We start from the raw sequence: 23695 nt of genomic DNA on the forward strand, positions 1-23695 counted from the left end.
TTTAACCTCCATTCCACATAGTTTTCTAGTGCAACAATGGATTATTAGAGGTCACTTCTGTCGCCTGGAAAAGGGATCGCAATAACCTACAACCAGTCCAATCATGTTTCTGCTTCACTGCTATTATCATAAGAAATGACTGCCAAAACTGCAACAAAAAGAACCCAAGTTGTAAACAAAACAGATCCATCCTTTAAAAAAAAAAAAAAAAATTAAAAAGCTGTTCTGATCCCAAATTATATATATATTAAAACAAATTAAATATAGGGTCTTTTTTGCAGCCGTAGTGAACAGTTCAACAAACTAAATTCCCATTTTACTGCATATTTATTTAGACAGGCCAGCAGTATGTAACATAGGATCAATTAAACTTCACAAACACAACACAAGCTATGATACGAACATAAAAACATATTAAGAGCCCAACATAAAGATGGCAGAGGGAGAAAAAAAAGGGAACAGCTTGGTACACAATCACTCAAACCGGTTGTTTGAGTCTATTTGAGCCACATGGGAACATGAGAATCCCCGCTAGTCTTTACATCTTGTCAGGTGTGTTTTTTGTGTGTGTATTCTTCCTCTTTGCAGCTGATCTCAAAGAGTCACCTGAACACAAGTCAAACAGCTCGAGGCTTTTCCTACCAGCAGTCCTCTGCTTTTTTGTGTCACGGGTTTGGCCTGTAGTTGTAAGACCCTGTTCACAACAGTTCAGACATCTCTTCACTGTACATCCTTCTCAAAACAAAACAAAAGCTTAAAAAAAAAGCTTCATATGATACAGTTCATGGTTCTCAGTGGTACGCAGAATTCCACGTGCGGTACCAGGACCTGAAAGGACCAACGGGGATCAGATGGTTATCAGAACACGGGAAGGTACATTTACTCAAGTACGCAGTACAAAATAGAGGTACTTGTACTTCACCAAACAAACATGTGATGATCTTATAGAATATCATAAGGTAGATTTAACTATCCAACACTACGGCGGGCTTCAGGGATGAAAAATGTTTGTCCAAACCGGAAGTTAGCGTCAAATTGTTTTCCTTGACAAAAAGCTAATGAGATTTTTCCATTAAATTATTTGTGAAAAATAAACTCTGCGGCGAACAAACCTTCATGGTATGAACAGGTTTTGTTCGGCAAAGTAATCTTAACATTAGAACATCACTTTTATGATCTTTGAAACGTAAATACATTCAGGAGAAGTAATAAGCTAACGTTATATAGGCTGTAACCACTTAGCTAGTCCCAGTTCCTAAAAGCTTAACACATGTGCGCCTTGAGTATTTACTGATGTATTTGTAGAGCAAAACAATAAAATCTGTTCAGCTTGTGTAAACCACAGATTGTATTTCAGACATTTAACCAAAAGCCCATAAAAAAAACACATTGACTTTGAGACAAAGGAAAGACGCTGACTCATTTCCTGGTTTTAGGACTCATTCCTTGCAGAGCTCTATTTAAAGGATTATATTAGCAAAACTTTAAACATCTAAAGCAGTAACATGCAGCATGCACATTAACATGAAACATCATATAATAGTACAACAGAGATAGATACTTTTACTTTTCATACTTTGAGCACTGATACTTATAAACCTAAAATGTTGAATGCAGGACTCTGACTTTTCATAATGTGGTATTAGTACTTTTACTGTAGTAAAGGATCTGAATACTTCTTCCACAACTGTACTTCATTCAGCAAATTAGTTTTGACGATTCATTTGAAGAAATAGTCCAAACCTTTAGGAAATATGTACATTAGGTTTCTTGTCCTCATAAAAAATTGTCCATAATACACTTTGTGTTTTGATTAAACACACACGACATAACATGTTAATTTGTGATATTTTTTTTTGGAGGTGTTGGTGGGCAGATTCTGTAACCAGTCTTTATAATAAACTAACCTGAGCGCAGACATTGGAAACGAGAAGAAACTGCTTGACTGGCTCAATCCAGTCCAAACTAAATCTGACCACCGGCACCTCTGAATCTCCTTCGTGTCACAGGCTCCCTGTTCTGGTATCTTTAAAATGCATTGGAGACCATAGTCTGAAGTTTCTTACCCTGGCGTGCTGTAGGAAGCCGGGTTAACCTGAGACGTTAAAGAGACGGAGGCTGCTGACAGACCATTGGGAGAAGCGTCCCGGCTATTTGGAGAGGAATTTGATGAAACTGGAAATAAAAGGTAAAAAAAAACATTATAATGCATAATTTTATTACAGTGGTGTGCTATTTAGGCCTGAATAGTAAGATAAGAGGTGAACATTTTTACAAAGTTTCCAACATCTAGAATGAACGTGAACAATAGTTGAACGTAGGAAACAGCACTTGCCTCCGCCTGTAGCCGCAGGGCTGTAGGATCTGGATGATGTGGCCTGATACTGTGTGAAAATGGATGAGATAAATCAAACTTAAAATATATATATATGATTTGATGCACCTAGACACCTATACCTATAGATAAACTTTGATTCTTTTTTATGATTAAAACTGAATATAATATTCTAAAATAATATAGCATAGTAAAAAAAGGGCCATTCTGCATCATGATCATTCTTCCCAACTATTACTTAAATGGGACTTATCAAGCTTATTGTCAGGTCCATACTTGTATTTTGGCTTTTACATGTTGGAATGATTCATTTTAGCATTGGTATCACCAGATGAGTATTTAATTATGGTGGAATTAGCAAGCTAGCTTGTTCAATGTCTGTTTTACTATCTGATTTCTATGGTCTCTGACACTGATGGTTAGTGTATCTTAGCATAAAGACTGGAGGCAGAAGGAAACAACCAGCCTCTAAATTGTATTATATTAATGAATTGCAACGCTTAATACAAATAACAATTAATTAAAGGGAAATTACATACGAAAATTGTATTGCTTTTTAATTCTAAGTGAAAGAAATGGATGTTTGAGACGGCTAACCATTCTAGAGTTGTAGCCGTGTGACTTGACCGATAAACTTGTCGATGGGCAGTAGATCCTTTTCTCCTTCTGACGCCGATTGCAAAACCAAACTCGAACCACCTCCTTCTCCATGGCGAGCTGCTCTGAGATCTGGGTTATCTCCTCAGAGTTGGGCTTGGGGTTCTGAAAACAACAACAACAACAAAAACATGGTTTCCTCATTTAATTCAACTGCTAAGACAGGAGGTTTTCAAGGTATATAGCGCCCTGGCAACCACTGGTGTCCGTCATATTGCTTTATATAAGAATCTTTTAAAAATGTGTTAAAAACATACAACTTAATATGTTTGTAATGGAGTTTGTTGTGTCTGTACAGATATAGAGATCAGGGTCGTATTCCTCCTATTGCGATATTAGTTATATTAGTTTTATAGGGAGAGAGTTCTTCCAGACGCCAAGATCCGTTCTAACATCATCATGACTTCCTGTACGAGCGCGATCGATTCTGCCGAAAAGGAATCATTTACGAGACCTCCTCGAGCCGTACATTGAACACCATAGGCGCAGCAGAGTATCAACCGTCTCACATACTGTATGCAGACTGGCTCACAGCCCTGAGCTTTTTTGCAAGTGGTACATGTTTGTAGTGTCAGCGATGTGGAGAACATCGGGAAATCCCCTGCATGGCGTGCTGTTCGTAGCGTTTATTTAGCGCTTAAGAAACTTATGGATGTGTTGAAAGCATAATTATGACAGTGTTATTAGTACACCATACATATCATTATTGTAGGAAATGATTAAGGTGGACTCATGATAAGAATACAGAGAATTACACACAATTTCTTTTCAGATTGAATTTCTGATTGTGAATAATACATACATACTGATCCGCCCATACACAGATTCAAACTCCTAGTTATATGGTAATCTACACATACATGTATATACACATATATGATACATATGCGCATACAGTACATATATCCTCACAAGTATATATTTGTATACTACTGCCAGCAGGCACATTTAAATAAATATAATCTGTTTGATTTGGGTGATGGCGCACTTAAAATTAGCCGATAAATTTTCCCAACACTTACGCATTTAACTTGTCTGATATTTTGCAATGCTTATGTGACTTGTGTTGCAAATGTGTTGCGAATATTCGTTACGCTTTGGATGTGAACGCACCATTAGACTTTGCCATGATTATGGTCTTAAATTCATCATATGTAGTCATGATCATCTCCTGCTCCTCCACGGAGAAAAGAGACGCTCGTTCTCTGATCTTATTTGCCATTGTAGCGTTTGAAGATCATGTAATCTGTGTTTGACTCCTCCCCCTTTTGAAGAGGAACGGGCATGGGCAATTATCAAGATGACTGACGTCTGGTTCGAATGAACGAGACTGTTTGAGGGCGGTTCAGCCTTAGAGAAACCGACATAGCCTGACGTCAATCATCTCGGTAATTTAAGCTGGATAATAGGACATTTTATTGACTTTGTTGAACCAGGTACGAGGAATGCAGTGGCGGGCTGTCAGGGCCTGCTAAGCCATTTCTGCTGGCCGAACAGCATCCCGTCATGCGCGTATTTAGGTATACGATATCAGACAGCAGGCCTAGGTATAAAATGCACGGCCCGCCACTGGAGGAATGGGGCCCAGATGTGAAGAGACAGAAAATATAATGCAAATCAACTTTTCTTCTATAGCTAGTATGAAGACCATGCTCACAATGAAAAAACGTGTTTATCATCTCCGCCAGGAGGATAATGCCATTTCATGAGTGAGTGAGTGTGACCCCCTGTGTCTGTCCACGACTATAACTATAACAATTTTGGACGGTGTGTTTAGCTGACAGCCAACGGGACAAACAAAATGCACCCTGCTGAGTACATCACAGCCACTCAGCTGCTGCAATCCAATAGGACGACTTTGAGCCATTTGCCTGCATACATCGTCACTTGTTTTTTAGTTTGAATCAAGTGTTTTTTACGACGCCATACTTAGTGTCTAGATAATAGTTCGCCAATTGTGGTTTGTACACATTCAATCACACAATACAGCAGGTGTCGTTGCAAAAACACCTGACGGAGATCTGCACTCTACTGAGTGCACCTCTTCTCGTTTTAGATTTTGTTTCAGTCTTGAACTCACATCATGGAAACGCTTCTCCAGAGTGAGCTTGATGTTCGTTTCAATGCTTGTCCTCTTTTTCCGTTTGCGTCCGTATCCCTCTATCAGCGGCGGCAGAGAGGTGGGGTTGCTCATCGAGTCCGGAGGTGAGTTCTCTAATGTAATAAAATCAATATACAACACGGAAGTTATCATCGTCTTTGAACAACAGACAGGTAAGTCACAGTTTCACTCTGATTTTAAGAGCATTTTTTGTGCAGAATTAGAACTTAAGACTTAGTGGGGGTGGGTTTGAGTCAAAAGACTACGCGAAGTATATTTTCTGCTTAAAATTCTTCTTAAAGAGACATTTTTATTGAATTTTATATTTGATTTGCTTGTTTTATAGACCATTTTCACATTAAGCCAGAATTATCAATGATATACCGTAAAAATCGTGATCATTGTGTTGTACCTGCGTCACTCAGCCATTTCTCCAGCAAAGGTTTGAGCTTGCACATATTTTTGAAGCTGAGGTTTAGAGCCTCAAAGCGAGAGATTGTGGTCTGGCTGAAATCGTTCCCGTACAGTTTTCCCATCGCAAGGCCCACATCTCCCTGTGAAAACACAAACATATGAACTACATCACCTTCTCATCATGCAAATAGAAAAGTATAAAAAATAATATATTTAATCAGTTGGACAAAGCCAAACCATGAGTCTAGATTCTACTGTTTCCAAGATCAAGAATGAACTTTTACACTCATATTTAGAAGAAAAACTATTAAAACTGCTTGAGGGAGCAAGTAAAACTCCTCTCCAACTGCACAAAAAGAACGTCTGGCTTTTCTCTTTAGTGCGAAGATTCATAGTCAGCATTAATTTCCAGGACAAATTAATCTACGTCCATTGAGTTGAATTCATAAAATAAACTGGGATTTGGGCATTTATAATTGATTAACATACAAAATTGACACAATTGATATGCTCTCCTCAAAGCCACGGGACTCCATTGATAGAAACATTGATTTGTCCTTGCTGATCATTGTCTAGTCAAATCCCTCTTTGTTAGTCTTTCCAACTCTCAAAACCATCACCAACTCTGGTTTGAGAGTTTTAAAAATAAACAGAATAAGTCACAGATATAGAAAGAGAAGTTGCCGTTGTAGCAATTCCACTGTTTACTTACCCTGATTTGCAGCATATTTATGACAAGAAAAACCCAGAAAGTCTACTCTTCTTTTGGCAATGAGAAATTAGTATATTGCCTATTATTAAAGGGTTAAAATAACCTGCAAATCACTGCTAATTTTGGTGGATAAAGAGTGTAAATGTCCTGAAAGACCCTGTAAACTTGGTCTCTTGGTTTTAAATCTTATCCAGAATGTAAAAAACTCCATAAGCACCAGTTTTCAGAGCCTTTAGAAGAAAACAAAGTTTAGCTCTTCTTAATTACCTGGGTGAATCCCAGTTTAATGCGTCGTTGTTTGAAAGCTTTCGCAAACTGCTCCAGCTCTTCCAAATCACTGGGTTCATCCTGCGGTGGCACCGACATGTGTTTCGGCATTTGCAGGTGGGATATGTCCATGTGGTTCTCCATAGACGGGCCTGCTAGACCGGAGCGACTCATAACCTGGATCAGAGAGGCATCACAGTAATAATCTTTCGGAAAACAAAAGGTGTTTACTGTCCTGTAGCCCAACAAAAACAACTACAATGCATCTACAAGACTCAACATCTACTTGGCCGCATGCCTCGATTTTGTCTCTCTGCCTCATAAATCCACTGATATGTATGTAAACAGGAGGTGGTCTGGGTTTACCTGGGGAGTCAGAGCCAGACCAGGTTGATGCTGAAGGAGACTAGTTTGACTCTGGCAGGGAAGGGACAGCAGGTTCTGCTGCAGAAGGGCTGCAAAGGAAAAAAGCAGATTTTTATCAATTATTTATTGTCAAGAAAAAGATGCAGCACGACGTTCCCCCGGGAAAAAATAATTTAAAACTTTGTACTGAATCCTAAACTGTATATAAGAAGTGGACGTAGTCACCCATTGGTTCGGGACTATGTTTTTTTTTTTTTAAGCCTCAAGTTCAGTCTTTTGGCCGCCGCCATATTGTTCTCCGCACGTAATTTACTAAATGAACATCATGCTGTATTGAAGAAGACTTGAAACTAGAGATTGAGACATGAACTCATGTTTACAATGTTTATGAGGGAATAAATCAAGAGAGAAGTAGTCATTTTCTACAGACTTCTATACAACCAGTGGAGTCGGCCCCTAATGGTCAGTAGAGAGAATGCAGCTTCAACACATGAAGCATAGCACTTCTGCATTGGCTTCACTGCTGTTTCCCTCTGTTTCCAGACCTGGCTGGTGTAAGTATTTATATATGTGCTTAAAATATTTTTGTGAAAACCAAAAATTCATTCACTCAATAAAAATTAGTCAGTTTCAGGACTCCACCTTGGTGGCTTGTTGGGCTCTGGGAGAGCAGGAATGGTGAGGGAGACGACAGGTGAGATGGTGGCATCAGAACCAGCTGCTGCATGGTATGAAGAGAGGTGAGCTCCTGGAGCAAAGACAGAAAAACACACAACAACAAGCCATAAACATAGTGAATGTACATTTATGGAAGCATTTCACTGATGTACTATTCACATGAATATTTTTGATTCAGTGCTACTTCATTATACTACTCTACTTCATTTCAGAAAGAAATATTGTACTTTTTATTTCATTACATTTATCTGACGGCCTTAATTACTATTTTTCATAACATATGATCAGCTTATAAAACACGATGCTTTGCTTTAGTTTGTAACTCAAAGTTATTTAAAGTAGTAAAAGTTGTCAACAAAATAAATTATTTAATCGTTAAATCTCCTAATCAATCACAATTAATCAGATACCAATTTGACTAAATGTCTTGTTTTTGGGGGATTTGTCAAAAGAATCCTTTGGTTTGTTTTTTACTGTGTTTCTCCAGTGATTTAGCACAGCACTGTCAAGTTAAAAGGCTGAGATCTCTTTACTTCAAGTTCTCTAAATGGGTCAAAACTTGCATAATGTAAGAAGTAAATAAACTTCCACCTTCTGACACAATATGCATTGTGTAAAATAGAAAGATATATTGCAATGAAAATGGGCTAACGGATATTTTATTTTTATTTTGGCTCACTGGGATTGGGTTAACATGTGGGGTATTCATACATTTTTATTTATATTGACATACTTTGGGGTTACAAGGTGGTAATTGTTTTATATATTTATTTATTTTTAAATGGCATTTTGGGATTATATTTATTTATTGTTAAACTCTTGTATAGTGTCGGGGGTTGTTTGGGTTAGTGTTAAATAGGATGATAAAAATGTTAAAACAACAGACCCCAGACAGCTGACCTCCAGGCACTGGAGAGCTCTGTGTCAGGTGACATGTCTTCAGCGTGGCGGCTGAATGAGGCGAGTCGTTGATCTCCTCTCTCTTAATCTGAGACATCCAAAGCACAGCCAGTAACAGCATTAACTCAGATTTCTTATGGACAGAGCATATCATTAAAACGATTGAAAATATTGTCGTTGCATAACGTCAGGGGGAAATTATCGTGTTTACAAGTGCACACACACTTGTGCACACTCCAGGACCAGTTTGGTCAGTAAACATGTTACAAAAGAGTGATAGACTCTCTGCCTCCCCTCAGGCTAGCCAGTATGCAAATACCCCCCACCACCCTCCTAACCCCTGACAGCCATGTCACTTCCTGAAAACACAAGCATTGAAAAAAGAAATGACCTCCTATTGCCAAAAAGTGAGTGTTTGGAGAAGTAATCCAAATAGCTGCAAACTATTTGAGATGTTTCTAAAGAGTCATTATTGACATCTGCAGGTAGTTTATCCTCAGGGTGTTGGCCGTCAAAAGAAAAGTCAGTTGTGTCTCTGGGTTCAAGGTTCTGTACTTTTCTCATGCCTCCCGGCTAAATATATTTCAATATAGCTTTGTTATTAAGTGCACATAAAGTATTTTTATTATCTTTATTTCTCTTATTATCAACAAATACCACGAAGAGACAGAAACTAACAATTAATTCATATGTCTAACAAGTATTTTCTGTGTAAAATAGTCCCTAAGCAATGCACTGTTTACTACTGATGGAGTACAGTTTGCTCAGGCTTTTGCTAGCTTTAAAAAAATAAAAATAAAGAATATACATATGACTTGTCTTTAAAGATTTGTCTTCAGTTGGAATCAATGGGTAAAGAACGTATGGTTTCACAGCCTTAATAAAACATTGTTGTTTTTATGTTTTGTACAATAATTGTTGGCAATAGCAAAACATATAGAATAATACCTTCAACATACAAAGCAGCAAGACCTTGTTTATAATACAGGTTTTTTCTCTCATTCGCTTTGGCAACCGTAACTTCTGTTTAAACTAAACTGACATCCAGCAAGAGTTGGAACATTACATAAAAATGAAACAACTTAATGCTTCATCCACACCCTCACGTCACAGTGTAGGAAAGAACATTGCCAGATGATTGGCAACTTTATGTGCCTACTCTTCCGTACCGATAGCTATTAAGCTAGCTTATTCCACCATGCTTTCATGCTACGCTAACACTGTTGACTGAATGTTGACCAGTGTGTTACACCCAGACCCTCTGGGTAGTTCTGTGTTCACTGTCTGTGTATGTTGTGTTGTCTGTCACTCACCTTGTCTCTCGTTCCAGACTCCTCCCTCCTTGTGTGCCGCCCTCCTGTGTGATTGCAAGCCCCGCCCTCATTGGTTCCACCTGTGTCTCGTTCCCCTGTGTATTTAGTCTGTGTCAACTCCCTGTCCTGTGCGAGTTTGTCTTTTGACGTTCTGTGTGTATACTGAGTAAAGACTTGCGCTTTTGAATCAAACTGCCTTGTCTGCTTGTGAGACCAGCCACCGTGGTCCGGTTCCTAACAGTACAAACTCGCCATTATGGACTCAGCGTACGCCGAGGCTGTCCAGCAAGCGAGAGCTTGGGAAGCTCTCGCTTCCCAAGGCGCTCTTGTCGGTCGCCACGACAGACTTCTCAAGGAAATGATGGAGGCCATCCAGGGCCTCTCTGCTAACGTCGACCAGCTTGGACAGCAGCTTCTTCAAGTCGTCTCACAGCCGCCTCTTCCTGCTCCTTCTCTGCCTCCTATCCAGCCCGCTGTTGGCTCCTGGGAGCCACACGTCCCTGCTCCAGGGCGCTACGCTGGGGATCTGGGAACATGTAGGTCGTTCCTTATGCAGTGCTCCCTAGTTTTCGACCAGCAGCCCTCTAGGTATGTAACTGATAGCGCGAGGATCGCCTTTGTTATGGGATCACTTACTGGGAGAGCTTTAGCCTGGGCTACTAACATTTGGGACAGCCAGTCTTCCACTAGCTCCTCATTCCAGCGCTTCTCTGACAGATGCGTAAGGTTTTTGATCACCCTGTAAGCAGTAAGGACATTGCCTCACGGCTACTCTCCATACGGCAGGGATCCCGCAGCGTAGCTGAGTTTTCCATCGACTTCAGAACTGTAGCGCAAGGGTCAGGGTGGTCTGATTCTCTCCAGGGAGTTTTTCTCAGGGGACTTAATAACCCGGTGAGGGAGGAATTAGTCATGAGGGATGACTTGGAGAGTCTTGATGCCTAAATCGCCCTTGCTGTAAGGCTAGAGAGCCGTTTAGGGGGGGGGGAGCCGCTCTGTTAGCTTACCAGCCCCCGGCTTAGTCTCTTCTTTCCCTAGCAACCTCGCTACCGGCCCAGCCCCTAGGTTCCCTGCCACTTCTGGCATCTCCGCTCCCCAAGTCTCCGCAGAGGAACCCATGCAGCTTGGGAGGACCAGCTTGACTCCGGAGGAGCGTCAGCGCTGCCTATGGGAGGGCAGGTGCATCTACTGCGGCCAGAGGGGCCACCTTATTGCCTCCTGTCCACTAAAAGACCGGGCTAATCAGTGAGGAGGACGATGCTGGTGAGCCGTACAACACTGTTCGTAAGCCCTCCTGGTGTACTCCCCAGGGTTTCTATTACCTCGCCAACCGCCTCGCTCAGTCAAGAGGTGTTGGTAGATTCTGGTTCTGACGCTACCCTAATGGACACTGGGTTGGCTGGCAGGTTAGGGTTGGAGGTCCGCCTCCTCTCCGAACCTCTGGAGGCTAGTGCCCTTGATGGGTGCCTACTCTCCCGGGTAACTCACCACACGTTCCCTGTACAGCTAACCTTCCCAGACCACCACACAGAGACTATTTGTTTTCACTTGTTCCAGTCCCTGCAACACCCCCTCATTTTGGGCCACCCCTGGCTGACCCTGCACAACCCCCACATGGACTGGGCTTTGGGAACGGTGATTGCATGGACGAAGGAGTGTTCTGGAGATGTTTTCCCACAAGAACATCCCAGACCTTACCTACGCCTCAGTCGGCGCTTCCGTTGGATTCTGACTACCCAGACCTTTCCAAGGTGCCGGCATGTTACATGACCTTAAGGAGGCATTTAATAAGGCCCGAGCTACATCTTTGCCTCCCCACCGGGCGTATGACTGCGCCATTGATCTGCTTCTGGGGTCTGCTCCTCCTAGGGGAAGGCTCTATTCCCTGTCTGCACCTGAGACACTGGCTATGAGGGATTATGTGACCTCCACATTGGCTGCAGGCCTGATCAGGCCTTCATCATCCCCAGCGGGAGCGGGATTTTTTTTCGTCAGCAAGAAGGACAAGACTCTCCGCCCCTGTATAGATTACAGGGGTCTGAACGACATCATCAAGAACAGGTACCCCCCTCCCTCTTATTTTGTCGGCATTCGATCTGTTGCAGGATGCCAAGATCTTTTCCAAGCTTAACTTAAGAAATGCCTATCATCTAGTCAGAATTAGGGAGGGGGACGAGTGGAAGACTGCCTTCAATACCCCTAGTGGGCATTATGAATATCTCGCAATGCCTTTTAGACTAACCAATGCTCCAGCTGTTTTCCAGGCCATGGCGAACAATGTCCTCCGGGACTTGCTCAACATCTCGGTTTTTGTGTATTTGGACGATATCCTTATCTTCTCCCCCGACGAGGAGACTCACCGAGGTCACGTCAGACGGGTCCTCCAGCGCCTTCTTGACCAACAGCTGTTTGTGAAGGCAGAGAAATGTGAGTTTCATGTCTCCACTGTTTCATTCCTGGGTTTATTGTCTCCGAGGGCAATGTGAGGTTGGAGCCGGGGAAGGTCGAGGCAGTTATGGGTTGGGCCACTCCTAGCAACCGCAAGGAGGTCCAGCGTTTGTTGGGGTTTGCCAACTTCTATAGGAGGTTTATTAGGAACTTCAGCTCTGTAGCAGCCCTCCTGCATGCACTAACCTCCTCTGCCATTAGGTTCCAGTGGAACCTCTCCGCCGATGCTGCCTTTCAGCGGCTCAAGGGAGCGTTCACCACTGCTCCGGTGCTTACCCTCCCGGACTCCCGTCAGCAGTTCGTGGTGGAGGTGGACGCCTCGGATATGGGAATTGGAGCGATACTGTCCCAGAGGTCCGCAGGGGATAACAAGCTGCACCCCTGCGCTTTCCTCTCTCAGAGACTTTCACCTGCGGAGAGGAGTTATGACATAGGAGACCGGGAACTTCTCGCCGTCAAGATTGCTCTGGAAGAATGGCGGCACTGGCTGGAGGGGGCAGAGCACCCATTCCTGGTCTGGACGGATCATAAGAACCTTGAGTATCTGCGGACAGCTAAAAGACTGAACCCTCGTCAAGCCAGGTGGTCTCTATTCTTTAGTAGGTTTAACTTTTCGTTATCTTATCGCCCGGGCTTTCTTGAATGTGAAGCCTGATTCTCTGTCTCGGCTTTTTGACCCTGTTGCCCCCACCGCCCCTCCCTCATGCATTCTGCCCCCGTCCTGCCTGGTTGGGGCCGTTACATGGAACATTGAGGAGAGGGTGAGACAGGCTGCCGCAAATGTTTTTGTTCTCTCCGATCACAGGTCATCCAGTAGGCCCATTCTTCTCGCGTTTCCTGCCACCCCGGGGTTCGGAGGACGATGTTCGTCATTAAGCAGCGGTTCTGGTGGCCCGCAATGGCGAGGGAGGTAGGGGAGTATGTATCAGCCTGCCAGGTGTGTGCACGGAGTAAGGTTGCCCGACTTCCTCCGCCTGGCCTTCTGCGCCCGCTACCGGTTCCACATCGCCACTGGTCGGACATCTCTCTGGATTTTGTCACTGGTTTTCCCCTGTCCGAGGGTAGCATCACCGTTCTCACAGTGGTGGACCGGTTCTCCAAGATGGCCCATTTCATTCCCCTGCCTAAGCCAGCAACATTCCCAACAACATTCTGGGGCCAGACATCATCAGGGACTTCCACCAGAGGTTCCCTGATGAACCGGGTCCGTCAGGTGCCGGTCTTAGAGGGGGGTACTGTTACACCCAGACCCTCTGGGTAGTTCTGTGTTCACTGTCTGTGTATGTTGTGTTGTCTGTCACTCACCTTGTCTCTCGTTCCAGACTCCTCCCTCCTTGTGTGCCGCCCTCCTGTGATTGCAAGCCCCGCCCTCATTGGTTCCACCTGTGTCTCGTTCCCCTGTGTATTTAGTCTGTGTCAACTCCCTGTCCTGTGCGAGTTTGTCTTTTGACGTTCTGTGTGTATACTGAGTAAAGACTTGCGCTTTTGAATCAAACTGCCTTGTCTGCTTGTGAGACCAGCCACCGTGGTCCGGTTCCTAACAGTGTGGCTTTAAAGCATGGTGGAATAAGTAGCTAGCTTTTGACGCACAATCACCATGCTTTTAAAGCTAGCTAACTTTCTAATTGTCAGTAAAAAATAGTCAGCAAAAATCTATAACATAGCGTTTTTTTTTTTTTTTTTTACTGAACTACCGCAGCTTTTTAAATTGTTGCAGGGTTTGTTTTGTAGCATGAGTGACATTTTGTGGCCACTATTTTCTTCCATGTCAATGACTTGACATGGAAGATTAAAGGTGATTGTTTTATACCTGTGCACTACATTAATGACTTTTCCCAGTAAACTTTTACCTACTGTTGAAATCTGAATTTAAAAAGCCTCAGTGTGATAGATGGACGTTGTGGTATAATACAGGACACATTCAGTGTCAGTAAAACAGATATTTGTAGATATAAAACATTTCCAGGTCTACTTGTGACGACACATCTAGACAGTTTGACCAGTACCAGCTTTTTATTTTGGTGACGTTGGCCAATTTACACACTATAACTGGGGTTTGAAGCATGAATTAAATGTTTAGGTTAAAGTATTTTTTTGCACACATGCAACATAGTTTGGATGTCACACGAAAAATTTGCGAAAACAGTTTAGAGAATATTTGATCAATTGAGCCAAAGTAAAACACTGGAACAGGATCCTGGTGGTTTAGTTGAGTCATCGCTTTCTGTGGATGCTCTTATCATTTTCTGTTATTTAAGAGGGAAATGACTTAAACTAGTAACATTAAATGACTTTAATGTTAAAGATATTTGTCAAAGATTAAACAAATACTAGTCCATGTCTGCTAAACAGGGAAAGGTCCTTACATGTACAACTAAACAATCAAAATCCTCCTGAAGATATTTATCATTCAATAAATCTTCATTGAACACAGGAAGTGCAGTAATAAAATATTAAAAACTGATACTCACTTGTCGATGGAAGTCGATTCTGTTTTGCTCTAAATGTCGGAAGAGAGAGGGATTCAGTTTGGTTTTTACATTCAGCTTCTTCAGAGTGACACAGAACAAATTAAATATAAAGATGTCAGTGAGCATTAAATGTTAGATTTCACCACAATCATTCTGTTTTTAAGCCTGCAATGATAGGATCTACAAACTGCAAAAACATAATTAAATAAAGACTTTTAAATTAAAATGAACAAAGTATTGGCGGAAAAACAAATGTAACTTTTTTTAATTTGATTGGACTTGGATCTAAAAAACACACCACTCTTGGAGGATAACGTGTTACAGTAAGAACAACGTATGTCTCATATGGTCTAAAAGTAAGATATAAAACATGTTGACTTGAATCAGTGCAACACAAATACACCTCAATACAACAGAAACAGATAAATAGTCCCTGGGAAACAAGAGAGAGACAGATAAATAGTAGTTGGTCACTCCACAGTTGTGTTCGTAGTTAGTCTCTCACATGAGGAGAAAGTCACGTAACGCTAGTCGCACTAGAGTAGTTAGTCTTGTGAGTAGTTAGTGTAATGAGTAGTCAGTCTTGTGAGTAGTTAGTAATGTTAGTAGTTAGTTAGTTACTCGTTAGTCCCTCGGTATTCCCATGAGTTGTTTGTGCCATGAATAGTTAGTCTCATGGATAGTTAGTCACATGAGTAGTTAGTCACATGAATAGTTAGTCACATGAGTAGTTAGTCACATGAATAGTTAGTCACGTGAGTAGTTAGTCGCATGAATAGCTGGTCACATGAGTAGTTAGTCACGTGAGTAGTTAGTCGCATGAATAGCTGGTCACATGAGTAGTTAGTCACGTGAGTAGTTAGTCACATGAATAGCTGGTCACATGAGTAGTTTGTCACATGAGTAGTTAGTCACGTGAGTAGTTAGTCACATGAATAGTTAGTCACGTGAGTAGTTAGTCACTTGAATAGTTAGTCACATGAGTAGTCACGTGAATCACTTGTTTTTAGTTTCTTCTTGTGTAGTTATGTTTTGTTCTGTCTGTGTTATAATTGTTATTCTAAAGGAGTACTGTACAATTTGTTTCTTGCTCATTGCTGTTTTTTTCTTCTTTTTCTCTACTATTTTTGTTGCATATATTTTGCCTTTATCAACATTAGTGAAACATTATTTTATTTTTTTATTTATTTATTATTTAGTATTTTCGCCCATAAAAAAAATGAAAACACATCATGAAGAAAAGGACACAAGTTTTTAAGAAGTACCAGTTTGCACCGAGCACGAGTTTGTGTTTAAAGAGAGGACAGGCAGACGGCTGATGGAGGAGGGCGGTTCAAAGGTGTGCTGGATAAGCTCACATCATTTGAATGTCAAATTGGGCCTTTGGACTGTGTGTGTGTGTGTGTGTGTGTGAGAGAGAGAGGCGGTGAGCTGCTGGAGACACACGATGCAAATCCACCAATAACCCCCCCTGCCACCCACCTCACCTTACCACCACTCCACCATGTCACTTGCCCCCCCAGCACAACCAGCATCACAGCCGAACTTCCAGTATGGAAATGACCAAGACATGCAAATCAGCTGTGAGCGCAGGAAGCCATGTTAGTGCTTCGTCCTGCACACACTCACTCACACACACACACACACACACACACACACACACACACACACACACACACACACACACACACACTGGAAAACGACGGCTGCTCACTATACACTATTAAGTCCACATTGAAGACTTTTCTGTTTGCTGCTGCCTTTAACTGAACCAGATTCAATTACTGCATCTCACTACTGCATTTTATTTCTTAAACTGCACTGCAACTTTTATTCAACTTTTATTTTTAAAGTTGCTTTTTCTACTTTTATTTTGTTTTTTGACTGTTTTAATGTTTTCTTAACTGTTTTTAAATCTGCATTATGTTTTGATGCTTTTAATGGTTTTATGTGAAGCACTTTGAATCGCCTTGTTGTTGAAATGTGCTATACAAATAAACTTGCCTTGCCTTGCCTATACATCTCCATTTTAACCAGTTGTTTTGTCTTTTTCTAAAAGAGTGAGAGTGTAGATTATTATAAACTGTGATATTTCCCCTTTGGCACAATGATCTGTTTGACTTCAGTTTGTCAGAATTTGACATTTCTGGAGTGTAAAGTCACAGAAGATGTATCCCGGACACATTCTGCATCTTAATAGTAGATAGAATGAGTACTTTAATAATCATTTTATTTAACCAATAAACAAAAACGTATCAACAATAGCTTAAAAAAAGAGACTTTTACTGTACCATATGTGCTAAATTAAATGCAACAAATACTGTAAAAAGTAATAGTACTGCTTACTTTAGGTACTATTATAGTAATTGTCTCTACTGTTTGTAAGTTTTAAGAAATCACTGTGTATTTGCGTTTTGTACAAAAAGAAATTAAACAATACAGACGTGATGCTCGAACGCCACGAGTATTTAAAGAATGTCTATATTGTTATTATTGTCAGCAAACTTAATAAAAAGGTGCAAAAACCTGCTCTCAGCCCAAAGCCCATTAGTTCATATTTAAAAAGAATTCATCACAAATATAGTTTTTTTTAAGGGCTCAGAAATCTTCTAAAACAGCTGTTTTTGTTAAACAAAAAGTAGGAAACAGTGTATTTTTTAGGGAAGTATTTTCAGCGATGGATTAATCCACGTTTGTTGCTCTAGTGAGTATTACTTAGGTGGGATTGAGTCCAAAAAAACTAATTATTGATTAACTATTCATGGCACTAACAACTCATGGGAATACTGAGGGACTAACGAGTTACTAACTAACTAACTACTAACATTACTAACTACTCACATTACTAACTACTCACAAGACTAACTACTCGAGTGTGACTAGCGTTACGTGACTTTCTCCTCATGTGAGAGACTAACTACGAACACAACTGCGGAGTGACCAACTACCATTTATCTGTCTCTCTCTCTGTCTCTGTCTCTCTTTGTCTCACTAAGCGTGTATGTGTTCATGAACGTGTCACACATTCATTGTTGCTTTTGGTCTTTTCAGTAAAATACAGAACCGTCTCCAGACCTATTGTTAATTTTTTCTACGATTTTGTTTTTTATCGCGTGAGCAGCTTTGTGCAATACATTATGGGACGGCAGACTGTTCTTCTCTTCATTCAAAAATTGAAAAAAACAGCAGACTCTGATCGTGAAACTTCAACTTGCACAAGAATTATAATTTTGTATCTGTCTTTTCTGTTTTCACGTTATTATATTTTTCATTTGTGGGCCACTGAAGAGGAAAGTATCTTAATATTATTCTATGTTTCTTTCAGATTGTCGTGATATTTAAAGCTGACAAAAACACAGCAGAAAGCTACACAACGACGCAGATTTAAAATAAAACAGAGACAGTTTTTTACGAGCAGCACATGAATATTAAAGTTGTCAGACATCTGACCGAAATCTCACCAAGCAACGCCTGCCTGCTATAAATTATTATTAAAATCAAAGAGTTTGAGAGAAACTTCTGAATCAAGCGTTGTTATTTTAAATCAAGGTAAGACAAAACATTTTTAATAAAATGATCTGCAAAATGTTCCCACTCACAGCAACTTAAAGGGGCAGTGCAAAAATCTAAAAAGGGTATTTTTCCTATCACCTGTAGCGCTATTTATAAATCTAGATTGTTTAGGTGTCTGGTTTTGAAAATATCTGCCGGAAAATTTTCTAGAAATCATGACCCAGTTATTCAAAATAATCCAAAGACCTTGTTGGGAACTTTGTGTTAGTTCCTGCATGAAAGTGCTTACAACAAAGTATTTATTTAAATTCTTTAGTCCCAATTAATTGAAGAGAAGGCAAAGATGTCTATGGACAATATCTCCAAAATGATGTATAAATAGCACTAAATGTAAAAGGGTATGTATATTGAATTTGGGGTGAACTGCCCTTTAAGCACAATTTAAAGAAGATCTTGGTTGAAAGATTCAAAAGACTTTCCTAAACTTTAAATGAAGTGCTTTTGTTTCCTAACCTAAACCCAACAAAACAGAGGATTCTGGGTAAAAAATCTCCCAGACATTTCCACTAAACATAATCACGGCAGCCATTAGACTTTACGACACAAAATGTACATCATTTCGGGGAAGTTGCATAAAGAGCCACGTAGACAGTTTTGGTTTAATTTGTTCAGGTTTTCTCTTCGAGAATAAAGTTTGTTATTAAATAAAAAATATAAATGAAAAATAATAAAAGTGAGGATATTGGGAAGACACATTGATGTTAATATATTTTATAGTAATAATATCAGCATAGAGAGATGCTTCTCGACCTCATTGAGAATACAACCATATATATAGTTTTTTTTTGTGGGAATATTTGAGCTGATATTGATTCCCTCAGGCCTCCTAATCACTAATAATGAGCGCTGCATTAAGTGTGACTTTGTCTCATCTGATCTGACAAAGAAATGCTCATATACTTTGATAAAAACACGGACGTGTTGCACTTCCACGAAACAGAGATGTTTCTCTCACGCAGCCATTGTCTGAATTTAAAGGTTCCACTTTTTTTTCTTTTTTTTTCTGTTGCTGGTTCCTGGTTTTCATTTGTTTTTGCTTCGTGGGTGTCTGGTTGGAGTCCTCGACCCCGCGGGGCAGCCGGCATGCTTCTCTCATCAAACAGCCTCAGGTGCATCCTGGTACGGCAACCAACTGCCATGATATCCACTGACACACACACACACACACACACACACACACACACACACACACACACACACACACACACACACACACACACACACACTCTCTCTCTCTCTCTCTCTCTCTCTCTCTCTCTCTCTCTCTCTCTTTCTCTGACACACAGGGGCAGCTGTAAAAGCTACTTTTATTTCTGCCACATCATATGGACCAGTATGAGGAAGATGCTTGTCCCTGTGAGAAGTTGTACTTAAAGGGACAGCACAACCCTAAATCAGAAAACATATTTTTCCTTTTACCTGTATAGTTTTTGTTTTTAAATCTAAACTGCCAACGTAAATAGAAATGTGTTCTTAATGACTTTGCTTAAACTTTAAAAAAGAAAAATGTGTAATTTGGGTGAACTGACCGTTTAAATCCTCAAATGGTTTCAGTGAATGTTTTTTTTCGTTTTTTACGTTTGCGTTCATATCTGCAGCTGCTCTCTTTGTGCAAAAAATTATGTTCATTTTGTGGCATAAATCTAAAATGTTTCATTCATATTCTAGGATGCTGTTAGACGTATAACGTTTTCACACAAAGTTTAGGCAACCCTTCGTTTAAGGTTAAGGAAAGACTTTTGACTTTGTCAACCAAGTTAAAGGGACAGTTCACCCCCAAAAACAAAAAAAACGCACTTTGTTCCTCTTGCCTGTACTGCTGTTTATCAAACTACATTATTCTTGGCGTGCTGTGCCTGGTGTTGGAGATATCGGCCGTGGAGACGTCTGCCTTTTCTCTAATATAATGGGACCAGATGGCTAAACAGCAGTCTCTTTCCAGAAATCATGACCCGGTTACTTTCAAGATAATAAAGACTTTGTCGTGAGCATTTTCATGCAGGAACTATGGTTGAAAGAAAATAGTTCCGACGTGAAACAACTGTTTTTTTGTGTGTGTATCACTTTAAGCAACACAAGCCGAGTACCATATAATCCCACTGTATCAGAGAGGAGAAAAACATCTCTACATTTGATGACTCCAAAAAAAATTGGCAACTCACACAAAAACAATCTAGATTGATGCAAAGCACTGCAGGTAAGAATGAAAATATGTTTTTCATTTATTCGTGAACTGTCCCTTCAAGCACAACTTTTCACAGGGACAAATATTTTTTCCCATACTGGTTCCAAAATGATGTGGTAGAAAATATGTATTTTTGATTGTAGGCTGAACTGTCCCTTTAAGTTGCTTGAAAAGGAAACATTCAGCAAATACATTCTGGGTTTTTTTTAAGACTTTCCAGGTACTTGAAATACTAAAAATGTTTCCTGATGTAAATAACAGCATCAAACGGTTGTTGAACCGAGAAGCAAAAAGTACAGTTTAGTTTATGAAAAGGCCGTATTCTTTTACCACTTAGGAAAAAGCAAACGCAAACAATCTTCCGATTAAATAAAAAAAATTCAAGTATAAAGACAATAAAACAATATTTAATATACAAAGTGCAGCATCACATCGCACAAACTCGTCTGTGTGTGTGGAGAGGATGCAGCTTTACGTGCAGCTGTGAGGTAACAAAACAACAAACAAACAGGTGAATCCGTCCTTACCTGCCTGCTCGGCTGGAGCCTCCGACTGCTCCACCGCGTCTGCGCTCATCTTAATATCTGCAATAATAAATATGGCGGATTTTCCTGCAGGATTGTGGCTTCAACGGGATAATGAAGTGCCCAGGAAAATGATCTTGAGTTTATTCTAATGGCTTGCCCCTCCCCTTCCACCACACAAACCTCGACACACTCCTTCCTACTTGTAATATTCATAAACAAGGCTGATATTCCCACGAAGCACTTTTATGAAAGGAAAACCACACAAACTCATTTAAACTCCATGAGCATAATTGATAAATGTACCTGATGAGCCTGTTTAAGTTGAGAGAGACTCACCTCAGACAGACCAACAGGTCGAGTTGCTCCAGTTGCCGTCCGTCTTCTCTGATTATTCAAAAATGAAGTGTTACGGATGAAAACTTTTAAGAAAAATCCACCAGCTGCTCATCAGCATTTTCCTAAGTGGAGAAACGTTCACCTCTGCAGGAGCCTGCAGCCCTGCAATGCATGATGGGATGATTTGCATATTTGCCCCAGTGCCACCTATTGAGCTTCACCTTGTTTGCATAAAACAACAATGGGCTCACTGCAAGTTACAGCGCGCACGCACGTACGTGCGTGTGTGCGTGCGTGTGTGCGTGTGTGTGTGTGTGTGTACGTGTGTGTGTGTGTGTGTGTGTGTGTGTGTGTGTGTGTGTGTGTGTGTGTGTGTGTGTTACAAAATGCTGGAGTGGTCGTTTACTACGAGGTATACGAGTTACTAAGGAGGAAGTGGGTTTACTCTCCTTTATATTCCAGTAGCTTAGAAGAATAAACCCTTTAAATGAATACCTGTGTTTACCAAGCACTTCATTACTAGTTGTATTGTTAAGCAATAATCACTAAGTAATAAAGTGTTATACATTTCTCAACATTTGTGCTAGTACTGTTTTAAAATGTGGGCTAAATAAGCTCAAATTTGCACAATTTCTATTGTGAATCTAGCCGCTAGCGCAAAAAACGTTGCATCTTAAATTTTTGACCTACTTTCTCATTATTCAAACTTAGCATGAAGGTGTTTTTGTTTGCCGTTCCTAATAAGTCTGAATGTGTTTCTTTTGCACTTTGTCTTTTTGTCTTTTTATGTTTAAGAGCTTCCAATAGCCTTGTTTCTGAAATGTGCTTTTAAATAAACTTGCCTTGAAGGGTCAGATTCTTCAAAAAACATTTATTTTAATTTGTATTTTATATATATATACATATATATATATGTATATATAATTTTTTTTAAAGTTTTAGCTACATACATTTTATTATGTCTGTATATATAATATTGCTATTGTAGATTATTTACTGTTTTACAGTTTATTTATTTATATGACCTTTTTTTTTCGCCTCTGTGATTCCGCGGCCTGTCCAGTAGGTGACAGTAATTCCCTGTTAAACTGTCTGGCATACGCGAAACACGCATAATCAAGCGAAGAAGAAAAGAAGCCATTTGATTGGTTATCTCTGGGTGACGGAAAGCTTCAGAGCGAGCGCGACCGCTACATCTTCAATTTAGGGGCGAAAAAAAACAACCAAACAAACCGTTTTTCAGCGTAACTTCTGCTTTTACACAACAGCAGCCGGATATATTGAGGTCTTTAACGTCAGACTAACCAGCCTGCTGTGTTGCCTGGAAAGATAATGTAGTTTATCTGTGTGTTTATCAGGTGTAACCGTCTCTGGTTCAGGTAAGCGAGCTACCCTGCTAACGCCAGCTAGCTTAGCGTCACAGTTATACATTACGTCTGATGTTTTCGGTCTCTGCAGGTTGAACCCGTTATTATATGATAACGGTCCTAAAGATGGTCATTTTAATAACTGATCCCAGACCGGTTAATTCGCTGTTGCTGGGGTCAGTTGAACGTTTGTATTTATCTGGGCTTCTCTTGCTGTTTTATTGACGTTTTTATCGTTTCCTTTAATAATAACTATTTTATATATATATATATATATATATATATATATATATATATATATATATTATAAATCATACATTAAAAAAGTATAATTCATCAAATGTTGTTTTTACATGTGAAATAGTTTTGGCACCCATTATACGAATAATTAAATTATTCAATCCTCCTTAATTGGGCTCTAAATGTTCATTACAGCCTTTTTCTTTTTCTCCTCAGTCTCCTCAGCTGTCAGATTGAAGAGGTTTAAACTTTATTTCTATTGTGAAGTTTGAAGAAGAGCTTTGCTAAAGCAACATGTTGCCTGTTAATTATGTTAATTCATTTTAATTTAATTGTTAAACTGTGGCAGGCAATCTAAACTTTTGAACAGTTGTTGTTGTTTACTTCAGATGACTGTCCATCATCTTAAAAAAAACCTAAAAAACATGCTACAATGTTTAGATTTTGATAATAATTGTAATTGTGTAGCACTTTTCTAAACAGAGGGTCAACATGCTTAACAGTGAAACATGTTGACACATCATGTGAACACATGCTGTTAAAATACCAGAAACCTTTCCAATTAAAACACAGAATTAAAAAAAACAATAAAACTATGTGGATCCTTAAAAAGCTGAAAAAAAGCGAAAAATAACTTAAAGAAGTAGGATTTTTTTGTTTTAAAATGGTCAACGGTTACGTAAAACTTGTCTGTACGCAGCAGTAAAGCAACACATTTGTGTTTCTGTTATCTTCGGTGACAGAAATATTAGCTATGTCAAAACAAAAAGTGTCAATTATTAAACTCAACCCACATTTAAATATA

At 40.1% G+C, this 23695-nt stretch overlaps 1 protein-coding gene across 1 annotated transcript in view; it reads right to left on the reverse strand.

Moving 5' to 3' along the window:
* Positions 1-20996, reverse strand: part of pou2f3 (POU class 2 homeobox 3) — a gene marked incomplete at its 5' end in the record, with an annotated part of 21554 nt that extends 558 nt beyond the window's left edge. Inside the window, 12 exons of the mRNA XM_079236293.1 lie at positions 1-828; positions 2067-2175; positions 2336-2378; positions 2933-3097; positions 5073-5206; positions 5506-5647; positions 6487-6663; positions 6853-6941; positions 7495-7600; positions 8417-8518; positions 14663-14691; positions 20948-20996. The exon at positions 1-828 is cut by the window's left edge and continues 558 nt beyond it. Of these exons, the coding sequence (XP_079092419.1) occupies positions 792-828; positions 2067-2175; positions 2336-2378; positions 2933-3097; positions 5073-5206; positions 5506-5647; positions 6487-6663; positions 6853-6941; positions 7495-7600; positions 8417-8518; positions 14663-14691; positions 20948-20996 (1182 nt within the window). The 3' untranslated portion in view covers positions 1-791. The remainder of the gene's footprint in view (positions 829-2066; positions 2176-2335; positions 2379-2932; positions 3098-5072; positions 5207-5505; positions 5648-6486; positions 6664-6852; positions 6942-7494; positions 7601-8416; positions 8519-14662; positions 14692-20947) is intronic.
* Between the last annotated feature and the right edge of the window lie 2699 nt (positions 20997-23695).

Source organism: Taurulus bubalis (genome assembly GCF_910589615.1).
Source record: "Taurulus bubalis genome assembly, chromosome: 2".
Classification (NCBI taxonomy): Eukaryota; Metazoa; Chordata; class Actinopteri; order Perciformes; family Cottidae; genus Taurulus; species Taurulus bubalis.